The sequence below is a fragment of the Galeopterus variegatus genome, unplaced genomic scaffold (genome assembly GCF_000696425.1).
Source record: "Galeopterus variegatus unplaced genomic scaffold, G_variegatus-3.0.2 Scaffold875, whole genome shotgun sequence".
NCBI classification, from domain to species: domain Eukaryota; kingdom Metazoa; phylum Chordata; class Mammalia; order Dermoptera; family Cynocephalidae; genus Galeopterus; species Galeopterus variegatus.
In genome coordinates, this window is record NW_007726986.1 from 105,875 (window position 1) to 127,226 (window position 21,352).

The following is a 21,352-nucleotide window of genomic DNA, read 5'->3' on the forward strand; positions in this document are numbered from 1 at the left end:
TATTGATTCACCTGACAAGACATTTGGGTTGTGTGCAGTGTTTGGCTACTGTGAATAAAGCTCATATGAACATTTGTGTACAAGTCTTTTTTTTGGACATATGTTTTCATTCTTCTTAAATAAATACCTAGAAAGAAAATTGTCGGGTCACATGAAAGTGTTTATGTTTACCTTTATGAGAAAGGGCTAAACAGTTTTCCAAAGTGGTTGTCTTGTTTTACACTATCATTAGCAATGCATGAATGTTCCAGTTGCTACACATCCTCCCTGACACTTGGTATTTCTGATCTTTTCAATTTTAGCCATTTTGATGGACATATAGAGGTATCTCATAGTTTTCATTTTCATTTCTCTAATGACTAGTGATGTTGAACATATTTTTACATATTTATTGGCCATCTATATATCTACTTTTGTGAAGTATGTTTTTTAAAAGTTCTTTTTATAAGTGTGGATAGAAGTCCTTTGTCAGATACACGTACTCCAATAGTTTCTTTCCATAACTTGCTTTTTTTCACTTAATGATATATTTTCTGCCTTATATTTTTATTTCATTTTATGCTACCTTTAGTTTTCTCTCTAGACTATGGGCTTCCTCTACAAACAAATTTGTCTTTTATCTTTTTTTATTACCCAAAGAATTTAGCATACTCCTTAACATACAACAATCGTTTAGAAATATTTGATGATTATCTCTAAAACATGGAAGAAATGTATCTAACATCTAGTGAGCAGTTACTCTGTGCCAAGTTTTTACCTAGGTATTATTTTGTTTAATCTTCACATTAACGCCTAGAGGTATTTCTACAATTTACAAAAGAGGAAATTAAGGATCAGGAAAAGTTAAATATCTTGCTGTGGAATATTCAGCCAGAAGCCTAATATAAATTTCTACTCACAGGGTCAAATTTTTCTTCCTCTTCTAAACTTTTAAAATCCTCACTCTTTTCTTCTTCATTTTGTTGTTCAGCATACCTCAAAATCCACTCTTTCATATTTACTTCCATATTTTTTTCTTCCTTTTTTGGCTAGAAAGAGAAAACAAATATCTGGAAAACCAAAGTCAGAAAAAGTTGTCAAAACTATCAAGTGTCACTGCTTTTACAATTTCTTCACACTTCAAAACAGCAGATATATAAGCCTCATAAATCATATGCTTTATTGTTTAGTGAAGGACAAATAAATTAAACTCAACAGTACTTTAAGAAGTTTAAACTTGCAGAATCCAAAGACTATGTTTACATATAGGGGTAAAAAAGAATGAAAGAAGATCTGTAAAAAATTAGCGTTATTCCTTAATGACAGTGGTTTTTATGAGGATGGTGTTTCCATAGATGTTTTATAATATGCAGAGTATTTAATGCCCTAATAAACCACACCTCCCAGTATTCACACCCTCCTGTAATTCTCTTCCAGAGACTCTGGCTTGGCCATGTGACTTGCTTCAACCAATTGGACATTAGCAAGAGTGATAAAGCAGAAGCTTGATAAGAATTTGTACTTTGGGGCTTATCATCTTGACATACTTACTTGCTCTTGGAAGCCAGATGATATGTGAGAAGTCTGGCCACTTTGAAACCACCACACGTGAGGAAACCCAAGCTAGTCATGCTGAGAGACCATGTGAAGAGAGGAATGCCTGGCTAGCCTGCAGCTGAGGCATTAGTCATGTGAGTAAAGAAGCCATTTTGGATGTTCCAGCCTCAGCAAATACCTCCTGGAACAGAAGAACTGCCCGGGTGACCCCAGCCCAGACTGTAGAATCATGAGACAGAAACTGCTGGTTCAATCCACTACATTTTGGGGTGGTCTGTTATGTAACAATAGATAACTGAAATAGACAGTAATCATAAAGTTTGGCAAAACAATTAGGTATTTTTAAGTAGTAAAAATGTTACAGAAACCTAACATTTCTACTCTTATGAACTGCTACATGTGTTTCATTCTGATTTTATAAACTTTAAATGCTTAATTCATCAATTACCTTAATCTTAGGATCTTCTTCCTGTTTTTTGCTTTTAAGTTGCAATGAAGGTGAAGTAATGGCCTGTATTTGAGGAGATTGGAATTTTGGCTTACTTTTAGGTTGTTGCTCTTCAAATTCCTGACTGAATCCTTCAGGAAGCGCATCTTAAAAGAAACCGTGTTCAAAATAAACATGCATATATTTGTTAACCATATACATAAACCTCGCCTAGACTTAAAGCACCTAATTTTCTTCTACCCTTCATTTCTTAAGAATGGAAATCCTATGATGAACCTGATTTTATTTGTCAAACTAGAAGTGGGTGGGCACACTCATCAGATGTGTGCTGATGATAGCCAGCACACTTCTATTTGGCCATTTATTCCACCCTCACTATATTAGGCTTCTAAATTTTTATAAAAAGATCTTAACTCTTCCCACTCTTCAGTTATTTCATAGAACATGATACTATCCTTAATCACACAAGCTATCTGCACTCCAGGTTCTTGCCAAAGATTACAACCATGAACCTCTGCTTAACCAAATATCATTTATCTAAAGACAGCCCTAATTTCTAAACTACACACAAAAATAATTTTTTCTTGCACAGACCACAACCTCTAAAGAGAATATACTGAAAAAGTAACAACGTTTTTAAGATAAATAATTATTATAGTGAAAATTTTTAAGTCAAAAGGTTGATACAAATACTGAAACTACTTCAAAAGGTTTTAGAAACTGAAAGAACTTAATGACAATACTGTTTACCATCTGAAAGATTTAAACAGAGCCAGTCCAGGGCAGAATGAAGATCACCTCCATGTAAGAGTGTATTGGTCATGGCATCTTCAATATCCTTAGTCTTAAATGAAAATGCTTGTAAAGCCATGTATAAATCCTATGAAAGGGAAATGTAAAAAAGTCACAATTGTCAATTTCCTCTTCTTTCATTACTAATTTTATTCTCCCATTCATTTTAAACCACAAACCCTGATGCAAATCATAATTTCAAAGAGATACCCCCCGCACTTAAAAGTCAAATGTGCTCATTGTATTGAGAATTTGAGAACTACAGATATATTTTTTAAAAGGACCAGGACAAATTCCTCATATTCTCACTATCCAAAGATACTATTTGTAGTGTAGTATATTTCCTTTCAGTCATTGTTCTATGATTTTGTAAAAACAAATTTCACTTAACATTATGACATAAGCGTCTTCCCAAATTACTAAAAACTCTTCATCATCCCTTTTAATAGTTATCTAATATTCCACTGGGTAAACATATTATAATATAATTACACATTTTCCTATGGCTGAACACCTAGGATATTTTCTTTTCTTTTTATTATAAGCAGTGCTTCAATGAACATCTTCATGCATAAAGATAAAGCATTTTAATGTATTTTCTAAAGCACAATCTTTAAAGTTGGGAAAAACTAGATTCAAACTCAGATTCTGCTTACTCTACTACTTACTAATTAATAACCTTAGGCTATAACTTATATCATCTCTCCAAGCCTCAATTGTTTCATTTGAAAAAGAGGGGCCAAACTGATCTACCTTATAGGACTGTGTGTCAGAGAAAATCTAAGCAAAGTGCCTAGTACAGACTCTAACATAATATCATTTGGGGAATGTAACTTAGTTTTCATATAACCACTTTAATGTGTGCACTTGTACCTTGCACAATTCCTTCACTATTCTTGCAGATGGAAATGATCTACATGAAATCTCAATGAAAGGTAAAAAAAGCTATTTTAATCTCACATGTGCAGCTATCCTAAAAATGCCCCATTAAAACTAAAAAACTTTTAATAAAAAGTTTGCAAAATACCTGTAACTTTTTGGCAGTAAGTCTTCCAGAAATCACTCCCTTGTCATTATTTTGTTTTTTATGCTCATTGATCACTCCAATAATTCTTTGCTCTAGTTTGTTATTAATTACCACCTGTTGAGGCCAAAACGGTCATATCAATTAGAAGATACATTAAAAAATTAGAAGTCATATAGTTCTTTACATTCTTGCCATCCACGCCCAATTTCGGCTGAAATTAGATACAGCAATTATCATTTTTGGACTACCATTCATTTGACCACATTCCTACTATACATTTAAGGAAAAGAGAAATGGAAAAAGCAACAAGATAACATATGGCAAGGAAAAAAATCCTTTTATAAAGCCTCTTGAAGCCAATGTCTCAAGACACTGTCCTTGGACCACCCTTGGGTTGCTATTACAAAGACAGATTCCTAAGACCTATCCTAAACATACTGAATCAGAATCTTTGGGGATGGAGCCTAGAAATATGCCTTACTATAAACCAACTCAAGCACACAGCCTGAAAGAATGAATGCTACACTAAAACAGGGGCATATCAGGTAAAAGTAAAAACTGTATATATAGTAATAATAGATTACACCAACTCTTTTGGTTCCCAGAGTTTGATTCCTATTTCTTCCAACTGGCCATTTTATCTTCTGTTCTTTACATATTTTTAAACAAAAAGTACATAAGCATCTACCTACAAAAAAAATACATTCCTTTATTACTTCTTAATTGAATGCCTATAAAGAACTAATCACAAAAATATTCTGTAGAAATTTATAGTCTAGCACAGGAAACATATATAAGGAGACATACTGTAACCTAACATGGCAATTCTTAAAAAAGACCTATTAAGTGTTACTAGAAAACCAACCTACTGAGTTATGAAGGACTTCTTAAGGGAAAGTAGGGGCATTATAGGTAGAGAGCACATTGTCAAAAGCTTGTAGTTGTGAAATCATATGAAATTTGGGGGAACAATGAGATGTCCCATGAACTAAAATTTAAAGTGGAGAAGAGAAAAGGAGAGGAGGTATACTAAGTCAGATCTAAAAGGATGTATATGCCATGCTTATAAGTTTGGACCTTATCCAAACTTTCTTAAATTTCTTACAGGCTCTCATCATATGTGTATGATTTACTTCTGTTTATAATAACTCTTAAAGTGCTAGTTACAGAAATTTAAAATACCCCTTCATTTTCTTATATTTAAGGATGCATCATTTTATGGAAAAAAGGAAACATTTCTTGAAATGACTCAAAATCTTGATTACTCACTTTCAAAATAGATTTATCCAGATTTGCAGGACAACCAGAGTCATTTGCAGAATTAAAACTATAAATTTTTGGACCTGTATATAACAAAAAACAAACAGGGCAGTTTAATGATTAATATCCATTATACTATTTTAATTTTCCTCTTGACTGCTAAATATTAAATAATTTGATTTCAGCTTTTTCCCTCCACTCCACCAAATTATCCAATCTAGTAGTTAGCAATACCCACTCTAAATTTTCTGAAACATTTATCAGTTAGCATTCCTCTAGGCCAACGAGTTTCAAACGCCTTTTTATATTTAAGGTTAAATCTATCTTCATCTTCATATTTTTTAATCAGATGCTACTCTCTCTGGCACTTAGCTGAAGACTTCTCAGAGGATATTAGATTATTGTCACAGAAGATGGGTAATTTTGAAGAGAAAGCACTTCTTGAAGGTAGAATGCTAAGTGAAAAGGGAAGTGGAAGTTCCTATTATCTTTTCTCCTTGCACTCAAGTCCAAGGTTGCTGAAATAGTTTCCTACAGCTGCCATGACAAATTATCACAAACTTGATTGCTGAATACAACAGAAATTTATTCTCTCACAATTCTGGAGGCTAGAAGTCCAAAATCAAGCTGTGAAGAGGACCATGTTTCCACTGAAGGCTGTAGGCAAGACCCTTCCTTGCTTCTTCCAGCTTCTGGTGGCCCCAGGCTTTGCTTGGCTTGTGGCAGCATAACTCTAATCTCTGCCTCCTTCTTCACATGGCCTTCTTCTCTATGTCTGTGTCCAAATCTCCCTCCCTTTTCTCTTGTCACTAGTCATTGGATTTAGGGACCACCATAAATCTAGGATGATTTCATCTCAAGATTCTTAACTAGCTACATCTGTAAAGACCCTATTTCTAAATAAGGTCACATTCTGAGGTTCCATGTGGCCATGAGTACTTGGGGGCAACACCACTCACTCAACCCGCTACAGTTGCCCAGTCTGTTTCTAGTCAACAGAAATGCTGTATTTTCTCAGCCCTTTAACACTGGAAGTTCTCTAACCAGAAAGAAATAAATATTATTTCAAACTTTTGGTCTTATGACCTCTTCACTCTCTTAAAAATTACTGAGGATCTAAACAGTTTTTATGTGAGTTATATCTATTGATATTTACCATATTATAAATTAAAAGGGAAAAAAATTAAATATTCCTTTATTCATTAAAAATAACAAACCTATTATGTTACTAACACTTTTAACAAAATATGACTATATTTTCCAAAACAAGAAAACTATTTTCCATTTTTGCATATTTCATAATGTATGATGTATGGGTTCTTAGTCTGCTCATGCTGCCATAACAAAATATCACAGACTGCTGGATGGCTTAACCAACAGAAATTTATTTCTCATAGTTCTGGAGGCTGAGAAGTCCAAGATCAAGGTGCAGCAAAGTGGGTTTCATCCAGAAGCCTCTTCTCTTGGCATGTAGGTTACCAGCATTTTGCTGTATGCTCACATGCCTTTTCCTCTGTGCTTACCTGAGAGATTTAGCTTTCATGTCTCTTTTTATAAAGGCACTAATCCTATCAGAACAGGGCCCCACCCTTATGACCTCATTTGGATGGAAGAGAAAACTTAAAAATTTTGAACCTCTTATTTTGGTTTCATTCATGCTACGATCAAGCAGCTAATTATAATTAGGCTAAAGGTAGTGGCACTTCTAAGGCAAAAGCACAGAAACTGTAAGAAAGGCAAAGGGAATTGTCTGAAAGGGAAAGATGGGGAAAGGTCTCATTGTTCCTACAACAGGCTGGGCTTGCATCTCAAGGCCTTCACTGTCCCCTCTGACTGGAAGGCTCTTTGCCCAGTTATCTGTGTAACTAACTTTATGTACCTTCTTTGCTCAAATGTCACCTTCTGTGTGATGCCTTCCCTGACCATCCCATTTAAAACTGAGCCTCTCCCCACCCTCCTCCCTATTCCACTTGCCAGCCTCATTAAACACCCTAGCACATATCACCATCTGACATAGAAGAGATTTTACTTTATCTTCCACACCTAAATTTAAGTCTCCACCTCAACTCCCATCCCATCTTAAGGTAAATTCCTTGAAAGCAGGGATCTGTCTGTTTTGTTCCTGTGATATCCCCAGTGCCTAAAATTTTGCCTGGCACATATGCAGGTACTTCAAAAAGCTTGTGAAAAGATTTGTACTATCTTTTAATTCTATTTTTCCATGAATTACCCTTGTTTAACAGGTCTTCAAAATGTTTTGGATGAACAAATGAAAAGCAAAAGTGGGAAGAACATCCAAAACTGTACCAAGCCATTTGGTGGCACCAATGATTTTGCTTCTCTAGATTAGAATACAGTTTTGATAAACTGTGCTGTGTACAATCCTTCAAATTGTTTGGAAAGATAGGGAGGGATGGAAGTAGAGAACACACCATTTACATTAGGAACTACAAAGAGTTGAATACTTTTCCAACTTTTTCTCCAAAGTTATTGTTATTTAAAAACACCCAAAAAGAAAAACTAAAAATTACACACAAATTTAGTAGATAACCCCTTGTTTTTTCTTTCTTAATTTCTCTGAATTTTTCCTTATCACTCATTCAAGAAATGTTTTAATAACGATATACACAACATTGGAGAAGATACTAGGGAGATGTTAATACATATGAAACAGTTCCTACCTCCTATAATTTTGTAGGATATATAAAATGTATAATTCCTCACATACCATAAGGTAAGACCTAACTATCAAAACAACAATGAAACATTGAAACAACAATGATACATTAGCTGTGGATATCAGGAAGAATTGAAAAAGGAGCTGATATCTGAGATGGGTATTACAGGATTTTGATAGATGGTATTAGACATAGATGGCACTCCATGAAAAGAAAATGGCAAGAATAAGCAAATGAAGCAATGAAAATACACCAGACTTGCTACAGCTGGGGATATAGGGATTCGTAAAAAGGCTGGAAAGAGGGTATTGGCTGCCACCCTAATGGTTTGGATTTTATTGCAAAGTCAGTGAGGATGCTGTAGAAGAAAGGGGAAGTGCTGTGACCAAATCAGCATTTCTGGAAGATTAATCTTATACTGGTATGCAGGACAGACGGGAGGAGGAAAAAAGAGAAAAGCTAGTGAGGCTCATTAAAGTCTTTGTTGGTACTCCAGGAATTCATGAGTACCTAGACTAGGGTGTGAACAACACAAAGGAAAAGTGAGAGGGTATATATGAAGGATATATAAGTGAAGACTGCACAGAGCTTGGCAACAAATTCAATTCAAGGAAGAAAGGAAAGCATCAGAAGTAACTTTTGACCTTAGATAAACAGGAATATGGAAAAACAGAAACAAGGAAGTAAGAGGAAAATTTAGTTTAGGGAGAGAAGAGTAGTTTAGTTCTAGCCAAGTTAAATTTAAGATGCTTGCAAAAAATAGGGCCAAAAGCTCCAGGTAAATATAGAAATGGCTGACTTGAGCTTGGAAAAGAGGGCAGTATAAGACGTGTTGATTGAAAAGTCATCCATAAAGGAAAAGACAGAAGTAACGAAGATAGATGAATTTTCCTAGGAGGGAACTATACTGTCAAGAATTGACACCGTAAGAAAGGGTCACGTTTTTGGGCCAGAGGAAAGAGAAGCCAAAGAATACAACAAACGACAATCATAAAGTTCAAAGACTTCAGAGAAATGTCGTAAAACACAAAGGGAAAGTCAAAAAGGGGGCTGATTCACAGAGTAAAACTGCCACAGGGTAGTCAAGAAGAAATTCTAGGTATTTGTTACAACAAGCTAAATAACTTTGTAGTTGAAACATTACAATAAGTTACAGGGGAAAGAACTATTATCCACCTTCTAGGGGAAGGTTTGGTACCTGCCTACAGTCTCATCTTTCCTCACTGGCAATGCTCACATTCTACGAATTCCAGAGGAGCCCCACGTTCTTTCCTGACTTAAGATCTTTGCAGACGGTGTTCAACACCTCTGCCTGGAACACTATTTCTGCCATGCTTTACAAAGTTAACTCCTTTTCATCCTCCTGATCTCAGCTTAACTGTCACTTTTCAGAGACTGTCCGTGATCCCTGCTCCTCCCGAACAAAAATTAGATTACTTTGTTAAACTCTCTTCCCAGGTTTTTCTTTGTGGCACTTATAAATTATAAATATGTCTCTGTGTGATTAGTTTATGTCTATCTCCGACATTAGATTGGCAAGCTCCTTGAGAGGTGACGTCGCTATTTTGCTCATCTCATTCCCAGCACCATGTCAGATACACGGTAAATACTTGTTGAATGAATATTCCAATAAAGACTTTGCAATAATGAATAAATGAATATTCCAATAAAGACTTTGCAAAAGATTCTGCAAATAAGCTGAGCAGAACAAAACAGCGTATAATGGCTCATGTTGTGAAATCAGTTCTGCAGCAGGAATTGGCCATCTCCAAGCTGAGTTATCAAACCAATTTGCACAGTAAGCAAAACTACATTGGTGCGAAAACAGCGTGCAGATAATTTTACACTAGATCACACCCATGTTCAGTGTGTAAGTACTGTAATTCTTATTAAGCACTGATTTTTTCAGAACACTGGAGACAATACAGTGTTGCTGAAAATATGATGAGCAGGTAGAAAAAGGGGCTGTCACCAGGAGGTTTACGAACTCCACTCCCGTTCTCTGCATTAGCCTTGCTAGCTGAGATGCAGAACACTGGAGACAATACAGTGTTGCTGAAAATATGATGAGCAGGTAGAAAAAGGGGCTGGCACCAGGAGGTTACGAACTCCACTCCCGTTCTCTGCATTAGCCTTGCTAGCTGAGATAATAGCTGACGACGGATCCCTGCCGAAACGGGAGCTAATGCAATTATTTCGTTTTTGGAAAGAAGAGAAAGTGTGAGTTAAAAGGGAGTCCCCAGGTTGCAAAAGGGCTACTATCGGAACTCTGGAAGCCCAAAGAGCTTAGGCTGATCTGAAACAAGGCCAGCAGCCCCGGGTGTGAGACATACAAATTCTGAGCCCCAGTGTTCGCCGGGTTCGAAGTCAACTTCCTACGGACAAAACTCTGGAAGCCCAAAGAGCTTAGGCTGATCTGAAACAAGGCCAGCAGCCCCGGGTGTGAGAAATACAAATTCTGAGCCCCAGTGTTCGCCGGGTTCGAAGTCAACTTCCTACGGACAAACAGTGGGAGTTCGGAGTGGTAGCCAGGGACTGGGCGACCTATTGTACCTTGCTTGACTCGAGGCTCCCTGGCGTTGGCAGCGGCGACGGGAGGCGGCCTGCCCACAGGCTTCTTGCTTTGGGCCTCCCCAGCAGCTCCGGCTTCGGCGGATTTGGCTCTGGAAGCAGACACGGCAGCCCGGACCACCGCGGCCCCCGGTGCCTTGTGTTTCTTGTTCTTGCCGCCCATGTTACAGCTGTGGCATAAGATTACTCCCGGCCCAGGCCCCGGCGCCACCACACCACAGCCACCAACAGCTCTTCACATTCTCCGACTTCTGCGCCGCCACCTTGCGTCCTTCATCCGGGATTCTCAGGCCGGGGCGAGGGCTGCCTCGCAATTGGTCCGATTCACCAGGCTCCGCCTCCTCGTCGTCCCAGGGTACCTGCCGCGTGCGTGCCCGGCGCTGTGCGCTGCGTTTCCTCTTTAGCCAGTGAGCTGTCTACCCACTAGTGGTCAGAGAGGAAGAGAAAGAGCAAAAGGGGAAAAAAGAGTCAAGGAAATAGTGCAACCCGACTACTTTTGTCTCCGCGGGCCACGGTTGAGCCTTCACTGGGCGTCACTGTCGGTGCGGTCGCGGGGCATCGTGGGTAAGAGGAAGATTAGGTCTCACTACTCCGGAAGATGGCGGACGCATTTGGGGATGAGCTGTTCAGCGTGTTCGAGGACGACTCGACCCCTGCGGCCGGAACCAAAAAAGACAAGGAAAAGGGGAAGTGGAAGGGACCACCAGAGGCCGCGGACAAGGCCGGGTAAGGGAGGTGTCCAAGTTGTTTTTATTTTTTTCCTCGGAGCTGAGGGAAGAAAACACGAGGCGCTTATGAAGAGCACGAGAAAGTGGGTATACGTTTTGTGTCGTCGGGAACTGAAGGGGTTGAGAAGCTAGAGAGGAAGAAAGTTGGTTCGGTAAAGCGGGGTCTGGGCGTTTCCCTGGGTCCTCAGGAAGCGTTAGTTCCTGCTGCTGCATTTCCTTTGCGCCTACCTTGCTGACTACCCTAGTCTTCGTAGTGGGGCCGTGAAGGCAGGTGAGGTAAGGTTTTGTAGCACCAGCACAATACCTGGGACACAGTCTTTAATAAACGAAACGAATGACTAGTTCAGGAAAGGGTGAAAAAGCCTAGAAAAAATGACTTGAATAGACGGGGGCGTGGGGAGCAAATATCAACAGAAGGGAGAGAAATTTAATCTTCAAGTTGTAGTTTTCTTTCCCTTAAAACGGAGATAATAGTTTCTACCACTAGGGTTATTGTGAGGGTTATATGAAATAAGCACCTATAGTGCTTAGCACATAATGAAGTCAAATAAGTACTAGCAATCGTGAGTTTATTTAGAAAATTTTTAAAAACTAGTGGACCCTAAACTTATGTACAGGCTGATGCATATAACCCCCAGAAAGTGTACAGAACTGTTTATAATAGAACAAGGAAAAGCTGTTCTTTGAATTAGATAAGGTGATTCATTATTAATCAAAATTTACTCTTGGCATGGTGAGGGAGATACCCAATGGATGCTTGAATTAAATGAGACATGAATTTGCTCTCAAGCAATTTTCGGTCTAGGTAAGGAGATAGAACAGGTACATTTTAAAGAATTACAGTATGTAGGTGATGGACTTAAAATTAGTTGTATGTGCAGTTAAGTGCTATAGAAGTTAAGGAAGGGGAGATACCTGTTTGACGTTTACGGAGGCAAGAGGATATTCTGGATTGAGGAAATAGTATGTTAATGATGACAAGATTTTTTTTTAGGAGCACAAATTGGGCTAGAGGGAATGTTTGCTTAGGGACTACAAGAGACAAGGCTGGGAATATAAATTAGTTTCAGATTTGAGGGTCCTTGAATATCAAGCAGAGGACTTTTGATTTCATTTTTAAATCCCTGTTGAACAAGGTTTGTTGTGTTTTTGTTTCCTAATTTGGTGATAATATAAGTAGAATGATAGTTTAGGAAAGTTAATTTGGTAGTATTGGTAGAGTATATTGAATGGATAGACACCGATAGTAAGAAGTAACTTAGGGAAGTATTTTAGTTATCTAGTTATGGGATGAAAAGAACCTCAACTCAGGAGATGACAGGATTGAAAAGATATGAACATATTAAGGAAAAAATGGACTGGCCTTAATTATCTGAGAACAATGGAATGGGATTCAAAAGGTACTTTTAATTTGGCTGTCAGGGTGAAGAAAAATAGGAAAGTTCACAGATTTTGATTTGGAGGTGAAATTAATTTGGCTTGGAACAAAGTGAGGTGATTGTAGTGTATCCACATGGAAGTGTCCATTGAGTAGTTTTAATAGGGCTTTGTAGAGAGACCAGGACTGGAGGTGTGTATTTGAATGTCATTTGAATTGGTGCTGGTCAAGGGCAGAGATCCTGTGGGAAAGAATAGTGACACTTAATATAGCACTTCAGAAGAAGATGCATAAGACTAAAGGAGAGATTAGAAGATTAGTAGAAAAGTCAGGAGTATGAAATGTTACATAAGTAAGAGTGGAACAAAATGGAAAAATAGTGTTCAGCTCTCATTGAGTTGGAGAGAGTGGGAATACTTTTTAAGGAAAATGAGAAGGGATGACAGCTTCTTATTTTTTTTCAGGAAGTATTAATGGTTGCTGGAATGTTTAAATCGGCAACTATGGTGGTATGAAGACAATACATATGTAATTTCTCTCTTCAGTATATATACTATACCTCTAAATTTCTAGGGTAAAATCAGTTCAGTTTGCAGTGTGGTAGGGGTAAGCTGTTTCACAAGTGAAAATCAGGAGGAATATAAAAATAATCTAATTTACATTTTAATTTTATTAGGAAATATGTGAACATTAGAGAAGAGAAATACATAAGAAAATTCAGTGCATTTAAAAACTTTCAGGGCTTCGTTTACTGCCAACACGTCTACGTAGTCCTTGTCTTCTAGATATTTTTAGGGAAAAAATCCAGTTTGCTTGATTGCATTGATTATACTATCATAATCAACATGCGTACCATGAATCCCTTGTGATCTGTGTAACACAGGAGGGCAAATTAGGGAACTTTAGAGGAACTTGACCTGTGTATTTATTAATACCCTAGACCAAGTAGATGCTTTTTAAGAAACTTTATGAGGGTTGTCAAACTATATATGTGTGAAATAGTATGAGGAACTCCATGTATCCATAACTCAGCATCAACGTAATACCCTAGACCAAGTAGATGCTTTTTAAGAAACTTTATGAGGGTTGTCAAACTATATATATGTGAAATAGTATGAGGAACTCCATGTATCCATAACTCAGCATCAACGGTATCAAGCCATGGTCAGTCTTTTCCCACACCCTTTTTTTTAAATCAAGTGTTACTCATCTTGTTCTTTCTCCCTGAATATTTCAGTGTTCATCTAACCCAGCAGAACTAGCAGTAATTCCTTAATATTGTTAAAAACTCAATCCACAGTGAGTTTTCTCTAGTTGTCTCAAAGGTGTTTTTTGTTTTGGTTTATTTGAATCAGGATCCAGAAAAAGCCCATACACTGTTTTGGTTGTTATAGCCCTTAAGTCTTATATTCTGTAAGTCTCCTTTTTTTTTCCTTATGCCATTGATTTCTTTCCTCTTTTTTTTTCCTGAGCCACTTATTTATTGACACATAATTATTGTACATATTTGTGGGGTACAGTGTGACATTTAGATTCATGTATACGATTGTGTAATGATCAAATCAGAGTAATTAACATATCTGTTATCAAACATTTTCATTTGTGTTGGGAACATTCAACATCCTCTCTTTTTTTGGCAGCTGGTCAATATAGGGAACCAAACTGTTGACCTGGTGTTACATAGCTGCGCTCTACCCCAACATTCTCTCTTCTAGTTATTTGAAAATATGTAGTTACCTACAGTGCTGTGGGACACTAAAATTTATTCCTCCTATATATCTGTAATTTTGTGTCCAATAACCAAACTCTCTCCCTCCTTCCCCCAACCCTTCCCAGCCTCACTAGTAACTGTTCTGCTCTCTACTTCCCTGGGATCAGCTCCAGGTATGAGTGAGAATGTGTGGTGTTTATCTTTCTGTGCCTGTGAAGTAACACTAAACATAATGTCCCACAGGCTCATCCATGTTGCCTCAAATGACAGGATTTCATTCTCTTTTTTTTACAGCTGAATAGTATTCCAGTGTGTATATACCACATTTTCTTTATCTATTCATCGTTGATAGATACTTAGGTTGACTTCTTGTCTTGGTTATTGTGAATAATGCTGCAGTAAATGTGGGAGTGCAGATATCTCTTCGACATTGATTTCCTTTCCTTTGTGTACATATATATACACCCAGTAGTGGGATTGCTGGACCATGATGTTGTTCTCTTTTTAGTTTTTTGAGGACCCTCCATATGGTTTTCCACAATGGCTGTACTAACTTATATCCCCGCCACCAGTGTGCAAGAGTGTCCTTTTCTGCCCTTGTGCCATTTCTTTTTGGAGGGATGGGGGAGTGGAGAAACCAGGTCTTTTGTCCTGTAGTTTCCCTCATCTTGGATTTGTTTTGTTAAGCTATCATTTAACTTGCTCTTCTGTCCTCAAGTGTTTACTGTAAACTGTCTTTATTTCTAGAGCTGCATTGTCCGTTCTAATAGCCACTATTCATGTGTAGCTATTGAGCACTTAAAATATGGCTTGTCAGAATTGAGATGCGTGGTGAATAGAAAGTACACCACAGATTTTGAGGACTTAATGTGAAAAAACAAATGTAAAATACCCCATTGATTTTTATATTGGCTATAATTGAAATGGTAATATTTTGCATATATTGGGTTAAGGTAATATATTAAAATTTATTTCATCTGTTTCTTTTGACCTCTTTTAATGTGGTCACTAGAAAATTTTAAATTACATATCTAGCTTGCATTATGCATTTGTATATATTAGACAGTGCTGATATAGAGGCTTGATGAGATTCATGTTCAGTTGTTTTAGATAAAAAATGCTCCATAATGGTGCAGTGTACATCCTATTGCATTATGCCGCAAGACACACGATGTCTGATTGTTCCCCTCTTCTAAGATTATCAGTTGGTTAAAATAGTGTCAGTTTGATCCCTCATGAACCTTGCACATAAAAATGGCTTTAGCACCTATTGATGACCATCTAGTTCCATTATTTAATCAGTAATTGCAAAGTGATGATTTTCTATTTTTGTCATTGCTTTCTGCATTTATTACTTAGAATCCATCTATAAAAAAAGAACATTCCCTCATCAGCTGTTTGTTTACCTTGAAATACAGTTCATAAAGAAAAGGAGGGATAAATGCTTAGTTACTTCTCTTTATCAATTTTAAGAGAAATGAGTTGTGCCCTAGGGAACTTCCAGTGGTAACCAACGTGGGTGAATGTGTTTAGTTTCTGGATGAATTAATGGATTTTTATATGTTTGATAGGTTTTATTCCATTGCACTCATTTCTTTCTTTTTAAAAAAAATTTATTGGGGGGTAATTGAAGTACTCTAAACCATCACCACAATCAAGGTAACAAACATTTCCATCACCCCCGAAGTTTCTTTGTGCGCTGTTGTAATTCATCCCTGTCTCTTTCCTCCTCTATCCCTTGGTAATCACTGGTCTTTTGGTTGCTGTAGAACTGGATGTATTTTATAGAATTTTATTGAAATAAAGTATGTATGTATTTTTTGCTTGTCTTCTTTTACTCAGCATAATGGTTTTGAGATTCACTCATGTTGTGGTGTGTATCAACAGTTTGTTCCTTTTTATTGCTGAGTAGTATTCTATTTTCTGGATATGCAGTCATATGCCAAATAATGACATTTTGGTCAACAACAGACTGCATATGCTATGGTGGTCCCATAATATTACAGTACTCTATTTTACCATACCTTTTGTATGCTTAGGTATGTTTAGGTACACTAGTACTTATCATTGTGTTATAGTTGCCTATAGTATTGAGTACAGTAACATGCTGTACAGGTTTGTAACCTAGGAGCCATTGGCTGTACCATATAGCCTAGGTAGACTATACTATCTAGGTTTGTGTAAGGACATTGTTTGATGTTTGCACCACAGACAAAATCACCTAACCATAGATTTCTCAGAATGTATCCCTGTTGTTAAGCAGTACATAAGTATCACATTTGTTTATGCTTTTATCTGTTAATGGACATTTAAGTTGTTTCCATTTCTATTTTTGACATTTGCATTTACAATCTTAGGTCAGCGAAGGCCCTTCAAGTTGCTCTTGACAAGACCCCATCAATCTTTGATAGCTTATGTGCTTTCTTGATTTTCTGGACTCTTGTTTTCAGTCTGAGATCTGGAATCAGCCTTATCTCTAAGGAATCTCTAGTTCCTTATGGTGGGAGATCTTTAGTGCTTAGCATGTTCAGTGCTACTGGATTTCATTACTTTTAGGCCTTTACAATACAAAGAACTAGGGGATCTTTTTGTTTTTAGAAAAAAATAGAATTCATATGGACATTTCTAATATAATTAATATTAGAGTTTATTTAAATTCAACTTTTATAATTGTATCATTTTAATTTTTTGCTGAAAATCTTTATTCTTAATGATAATTACATAATTAAGCTTTATCTTACATATACCAATAATCATTTCAAAGTAACAGTAGCAATGTTGTTATTAAGATATTGAATACATTTTGTGGTTCTTTTTGTGCATGTATATATGTGTGATCACACTAACAGTGAAAATACTGTGTAGTAGTTCTTTAAATGTTTATGCTACTAACTTTATAGTTACTGTTTTCATTTGTTTCCCTTTATTTTCAGTTTTTAAGGATTGCTAAAGTTTTAATTTTTAAGAAATTATGTAAAACATTTTATGGTTCCAAGGTCAAAAGTATGAAACAGTACATTTTTGCTTTCATCCCTGCCTCTTCTGCCCTCTTTCCTCCTTCCCCTTTAGTTTTTGGTTCGTCCTTTATTTCCTTTTGAAAGTATAATCAAATAGTGCGAGCATGTGTGTGTGTATGTCTTTTCCACTATGCACTTCTTAGCATTTAAAAACTGTTCCTTATCTTTTTTTTCCACTTAATATTATGACCTAGAGGTTGTTCTGTATGAAGGTATAGAGATGTTTTTTTTTTTTTTTTTTTTTTAGCTGCATAGTTGGATACATTCAGTCTGCATTAGCTGCATTGTGTGGATTGATTCAATTTGTGTTCTTGTAACAGACATTGTATTATTTTCAGTCTTTTGCTATTACAAATGATACAGTGATGAATAGCCTTGTACATGTCCATCTGTTTTTTGGTTATTATTTGCCATTTTACCTTTGGGACAGATTCCTAGAAGTGGAATTACTAGGTCAAAGGGTAATTAAGTATGTGATTTTGCTAGGTGTTGCCAAATTCCTCTCCATAGGAGATGTACCATTTTGTGTTTTCAACAGTGTGATAGGCAGAATGATGGCCTCCCAGTGATGTCTATGTCCCTATCCTTATAACCTTTGAAAATGTTAGGTTATATGGCAAAGGAGAATTAATGTCACAGGTGGAATTAAGGTTGCTAATCAGTTGACCTAGAAATGGAGAGAGAATTCTGATTATTCAGGTGGGCCCAATGTAATCACAAGACTCCTTAAACGTGACAGAGGGAGGCAGAAGAGGTAGAACCAGAGAGATGGCAACATGAGAAGAACTCAGCTGACTTTGAAGATGAAGGAAAGAGGTCATGAACTAAAGAATGTAGGTGACCTCTAAAAGTGGGAAAAGACAAGGAAGTGGATTCTCCCCTAGAGCCTTCAGAAAGGAGCAAAGTCCTACCAGCACAGCACCTTGATCTTAGTCCAGTGAGACCTATTTTCACTTCTAGCCTACAGAACTGTAAGACAGTAAATTTGTCTTGTTTTAAGGCACTGAGTTTGTGGTAATTTGTTACAGTAGCAGTAGTAGGTTGATAAAAAACAGTAACGTGTAAGCGTGCTTTCTGGCCTCATCCAGAGTGTATTGAACTTGGATTTTAGTCTGATAGGTGGGAATTGTGTTTCAACCAGTGTTAATTTATAGGAATGAAGCAAAGCATCATCTCTTATGTTCAGAGGCCGTTTGTTTTTCTTTCTTTGTGAACTATTCATATCTTTGTAAAAAATGGATAGCTGGCCTTTTTCTTCTCAATATTTAGGAGCCCTTTATATAATAGGGATGTTATTCCTCTGATGTAAATTGCAAATATTTTTCCATTGTTGATTTTTGCCATTCAGAAACATTTAATGTAATCTGATTTGTCACTCTTGGTCACTCTTGGATTTTTGTTGTGGTTAAGAATGTTTTTTCCATTCCCAAGCATCACCCTTAAAGTAAGAACTGATTCTGCAGAATTCATTCTTAACCATTTACTTTCAGGAAATGTTTTGATGGCACATTACAATCAGAATCAACTAACAGTGGAAAAAACAAGAGAGATTCAGATTTTGAAGGCACAGATGAACCCATTTTTGGAAAGAAGCCCAGGATAGAAGAGTCAATAAATGAAGACTTAAGGTAATATTTCCATAGTCATAAATGTTAGTAACTCTTAATTTAGGTGGTTGCATGACATTTTGAAAATTGCTCATATGTTGATGTTTTATAAAAATATTTGCAAAATATTTAGAGAAATGAAGACAAATATACATTCATACAAGCTTGGAAGTATAGAATACTTATCTAAGTTTGGAGAGCTGGAAGATTATATAGAAAAGACTTACCTTCTAATACTTTAGAACCCAATTTTGAGAAAGAATATTGAAACCTGATTTTTTTAAAAAGAAGAAAAGAAAGCTTTTCTTTATTTGTTAATGTCCCAAGAGGAGGATCACTGGAAGAGTGGAATAAAAGAAAAGAATAAAACTGACCCAGTGGAAGGAACTAGATTTTTCACTATTGCATGTAGCAGTAGAATGGCTGTGAATCTCAAGGCTCCTTGTCAATAAGGGAGATCCATAGATATTTGTGGCTAAAATAGCTGGTATTTTTCTGATTTTGAAAGCTGGAAGTTTATAGAAGTTGATGCCAATATTTTTGGTTGACCTGTTTTCCTCCTGTGATGATATTTACAACTTTCTTCTCCCTTCTTGTGCGCTGTATTCTAGTCTGGCACTATCATGAAGAGTTTACTCTTTTCTGTGGTTTTTTTTTTAACCAGTTAACTGTTGTTATAGCTCATGTACTGTAAATGATGATAGATGTGTCACTAAAATTTTTAAGATGCACCGTTGCCCAAGCTAGTGCAGTAGGTTACAAAATAATATAGGTAGTTTAAAATTGTTGTTGACTATCATTGTAGCTTTTGGTTTTTACCCGAAGTATGACTTTGGGGTTGGGGGAAAGAGCAGCTGGCTGGTACTGGGATCCGAACCTTTTACCTTGGTGTTAAAACACTGCTCTCTAACCAACTGAGCTAACTGGCCAGCTCCTAAGAATGATTATTGACTTAAAGTAAATATCAGAAATATAACAGAGTAATGAATCTAGCATAGAAGTACATCCGTTTTTCTTCAATTTATGCACAGTAGTGTACTTTCAGAGTCTAATCAAGAACACAGATGAGTATATTAGGATTTTGATGAAAATAAGGAACACTTCTATAAATTATAACAAAAAAATAAACAACTTCAAATGGTATTTTTATACTTCTCAGTGTATACGTAGCAAGAAGAAGCCAACTGGAGAAAATATAGTGAGAAGTAAATCAGTAAACAACCATGCTGGAAACCAGGCATCATGTGATAAGATATTAAAACATTAAAATAATGATTCTGACCCTTTGCATGTATACCAGTTTTGCCTATAGTTTTAGGGGTTTAACAAGCTTTTAATGAAACCCAAACTATGTTTTTATTATGAATTTTGAAGTCCTGATGGACCTTAAAAAGTTAACAGGTTTTTAAGGTTGAATTTTCCAGGTAATTTTTCCTCAATAAAAAAGGCAGTGTGATGACGTAAGCGTGAACTCTTAAAGTCTCATAGATGTATTATTCTGCCCCTGCTGAATGAACTTAAGTGAGGGACTTCACTTTTCGGAGCCTCAGAGTTCCCATCTCTGAAAGGAAATAATACCTTATTTTAGAGGTTGTTGTGAAGATTAATAACAATATATGGAAAATGTGTTGCACAGTGCCTACCACAAAGCGTGTTATTAAAAACATGCTATTAAACACAAAGCATATTATTAAACACACTGCCTTTTTGTTATTAAAAACATGCTTTGTGGTGGGCACTCTGCTACACATTTTCCATCTATTAATTGAAGGATTAGACAGCAGAATTAACTTCTGTGCTATCTTGATGAAGGTTTTTTTATTCTTTCTAATTTTCACTAGTGGTATATTTACTAAATAGAATCATGAAGGAATGCTCCTAGAATGCTTTTGGGATAGCCTCTTTTGATTTTAAGTGTGCTCTAGTGTGGCTATGTGTTTTCCTATAGATTTTAATATTTTGTTTTTATAGGAATATCCATTTATTCTTGATGCTTTTCAAAGAGAAGCCATTCAGTGTGTTGATAATAATCAATCAGTTTTAGTATCTGCACATACATCAGCGGGAAAAACTGTGTGCGCTGAGTAAGTAGCTTTCTTTTTAAATGAAATCTTAAAATCACTTAGTTTTGTTTCTTAACTCATTCTTTAAAAGTTTCAGTTTTTTTTGTTTGATTTCTTCAACTAAAGACGGTTTACTTGTCCCTTTCTATTTTGAATACCGTTAAGTTCTTTTTCTTGACTTATTGAACTGGCCTCCAGTACAGTGTTTAATAGAAATAATGAGGCGGGCATCCTTGCTTTGTTCCTGATACTAGGGGGAAAACACTCAGTCTTTCAGTATTAAGCATATTACCTGTCGGTTTTTCATAGATGCATTTTATCAGTTTTAGGAAGTTCACTTCTATTCCTTCTACAGAGATTTTGTCAAATGCTTTTTTTCTATCTATGGAAACAATGAGTTTTTTTGTTCTGATAATATAATGAATTACATTGATTGGTTTTCAAATGATAAAACATCCTTAGATAAACTACACTTGATCATGATGTATAACCCTACTACTGTATTGTTGGATTTGATTTGTTAAAATTTTAAGAAT

The 21,352-nt window shown here is 36.4% G+C and overlaps 2 protein-coding genes across 3 annotated transcripts in view; one reads left to right on the forward strand and one right to left on the reverse strand.

Moving 5' to 3' along the window:
- Positions 1-10,599, reverse strand: part of DHX29 (DEAH (Asp-Glu-Ala-His) box polypeptide 29) — a 52,619-nt gene extending 42,020 nt beyond the window's left edge. The window contains exons 1-6 of one of the 2 annotated variants that reach the window (XM_008573091.1): positions 10,295-10,599; positions 5,073-5,146; positions 3,804-3,917; positions 2,735-2,864; positions 1,985-2,130; positions 900-1,028 (exon numbers count right to left, since the gene is read on the reverse strand). In XM_008573091.1, coding sequence (XP_008571313.1) covers positions 900-1,028; positions 1,985-2,130; positions 2,735-2,864; positions 3,804-3,917; positions 5,073-5,146; positions 10,295-10,475 — 774 coding nt within the window. In that variant the 5' untranslated portion in view covers positions 10,476-10,599. Of the gene's footprint in view, positions 1-899; positions 1,029-1,530; positions 1,669-1,984; positions 2,131-2,734; positions 2,865-3,803; positions 3,918-5,072; positions 5,147-10,294 lie in introns of those variants that run through there. The other variant, XM_008573092.1, reaches the window with a different exon arrangement.
- Positions 10,600-10,696: 97 nt separating this feature from the next.
- The window catches only part of SKIV2L2 (superkiller viralicidic activity 2-like 2 (S. cerevisiae)), a 94,722-nt gene continuing 84,066 nt past the window's right edge, over positions 10,697-21,352 (forward strand). The window contains exons 1-4 of the mRNA XM_008573095.1: positions 10,697-11,038; positions 18,637-18,774; positions 20,201-20,213; positions 20,725-20,837. Of these exons, the coding sequence (XP_008571317.1) occupies positions 10,911-11,038; positions 18,637-18,774; positions 20,201-20,213; positions 20,725-20,837 (392 nt within the window). The 5' untranslated portion in view covers positions 10,697-10,910. The remainder of the gene's footprint in view (positions 11,039-18,636; positions 18,775-20,200; positions 20,214-20,724; positions 20,838-21,352) is intronic.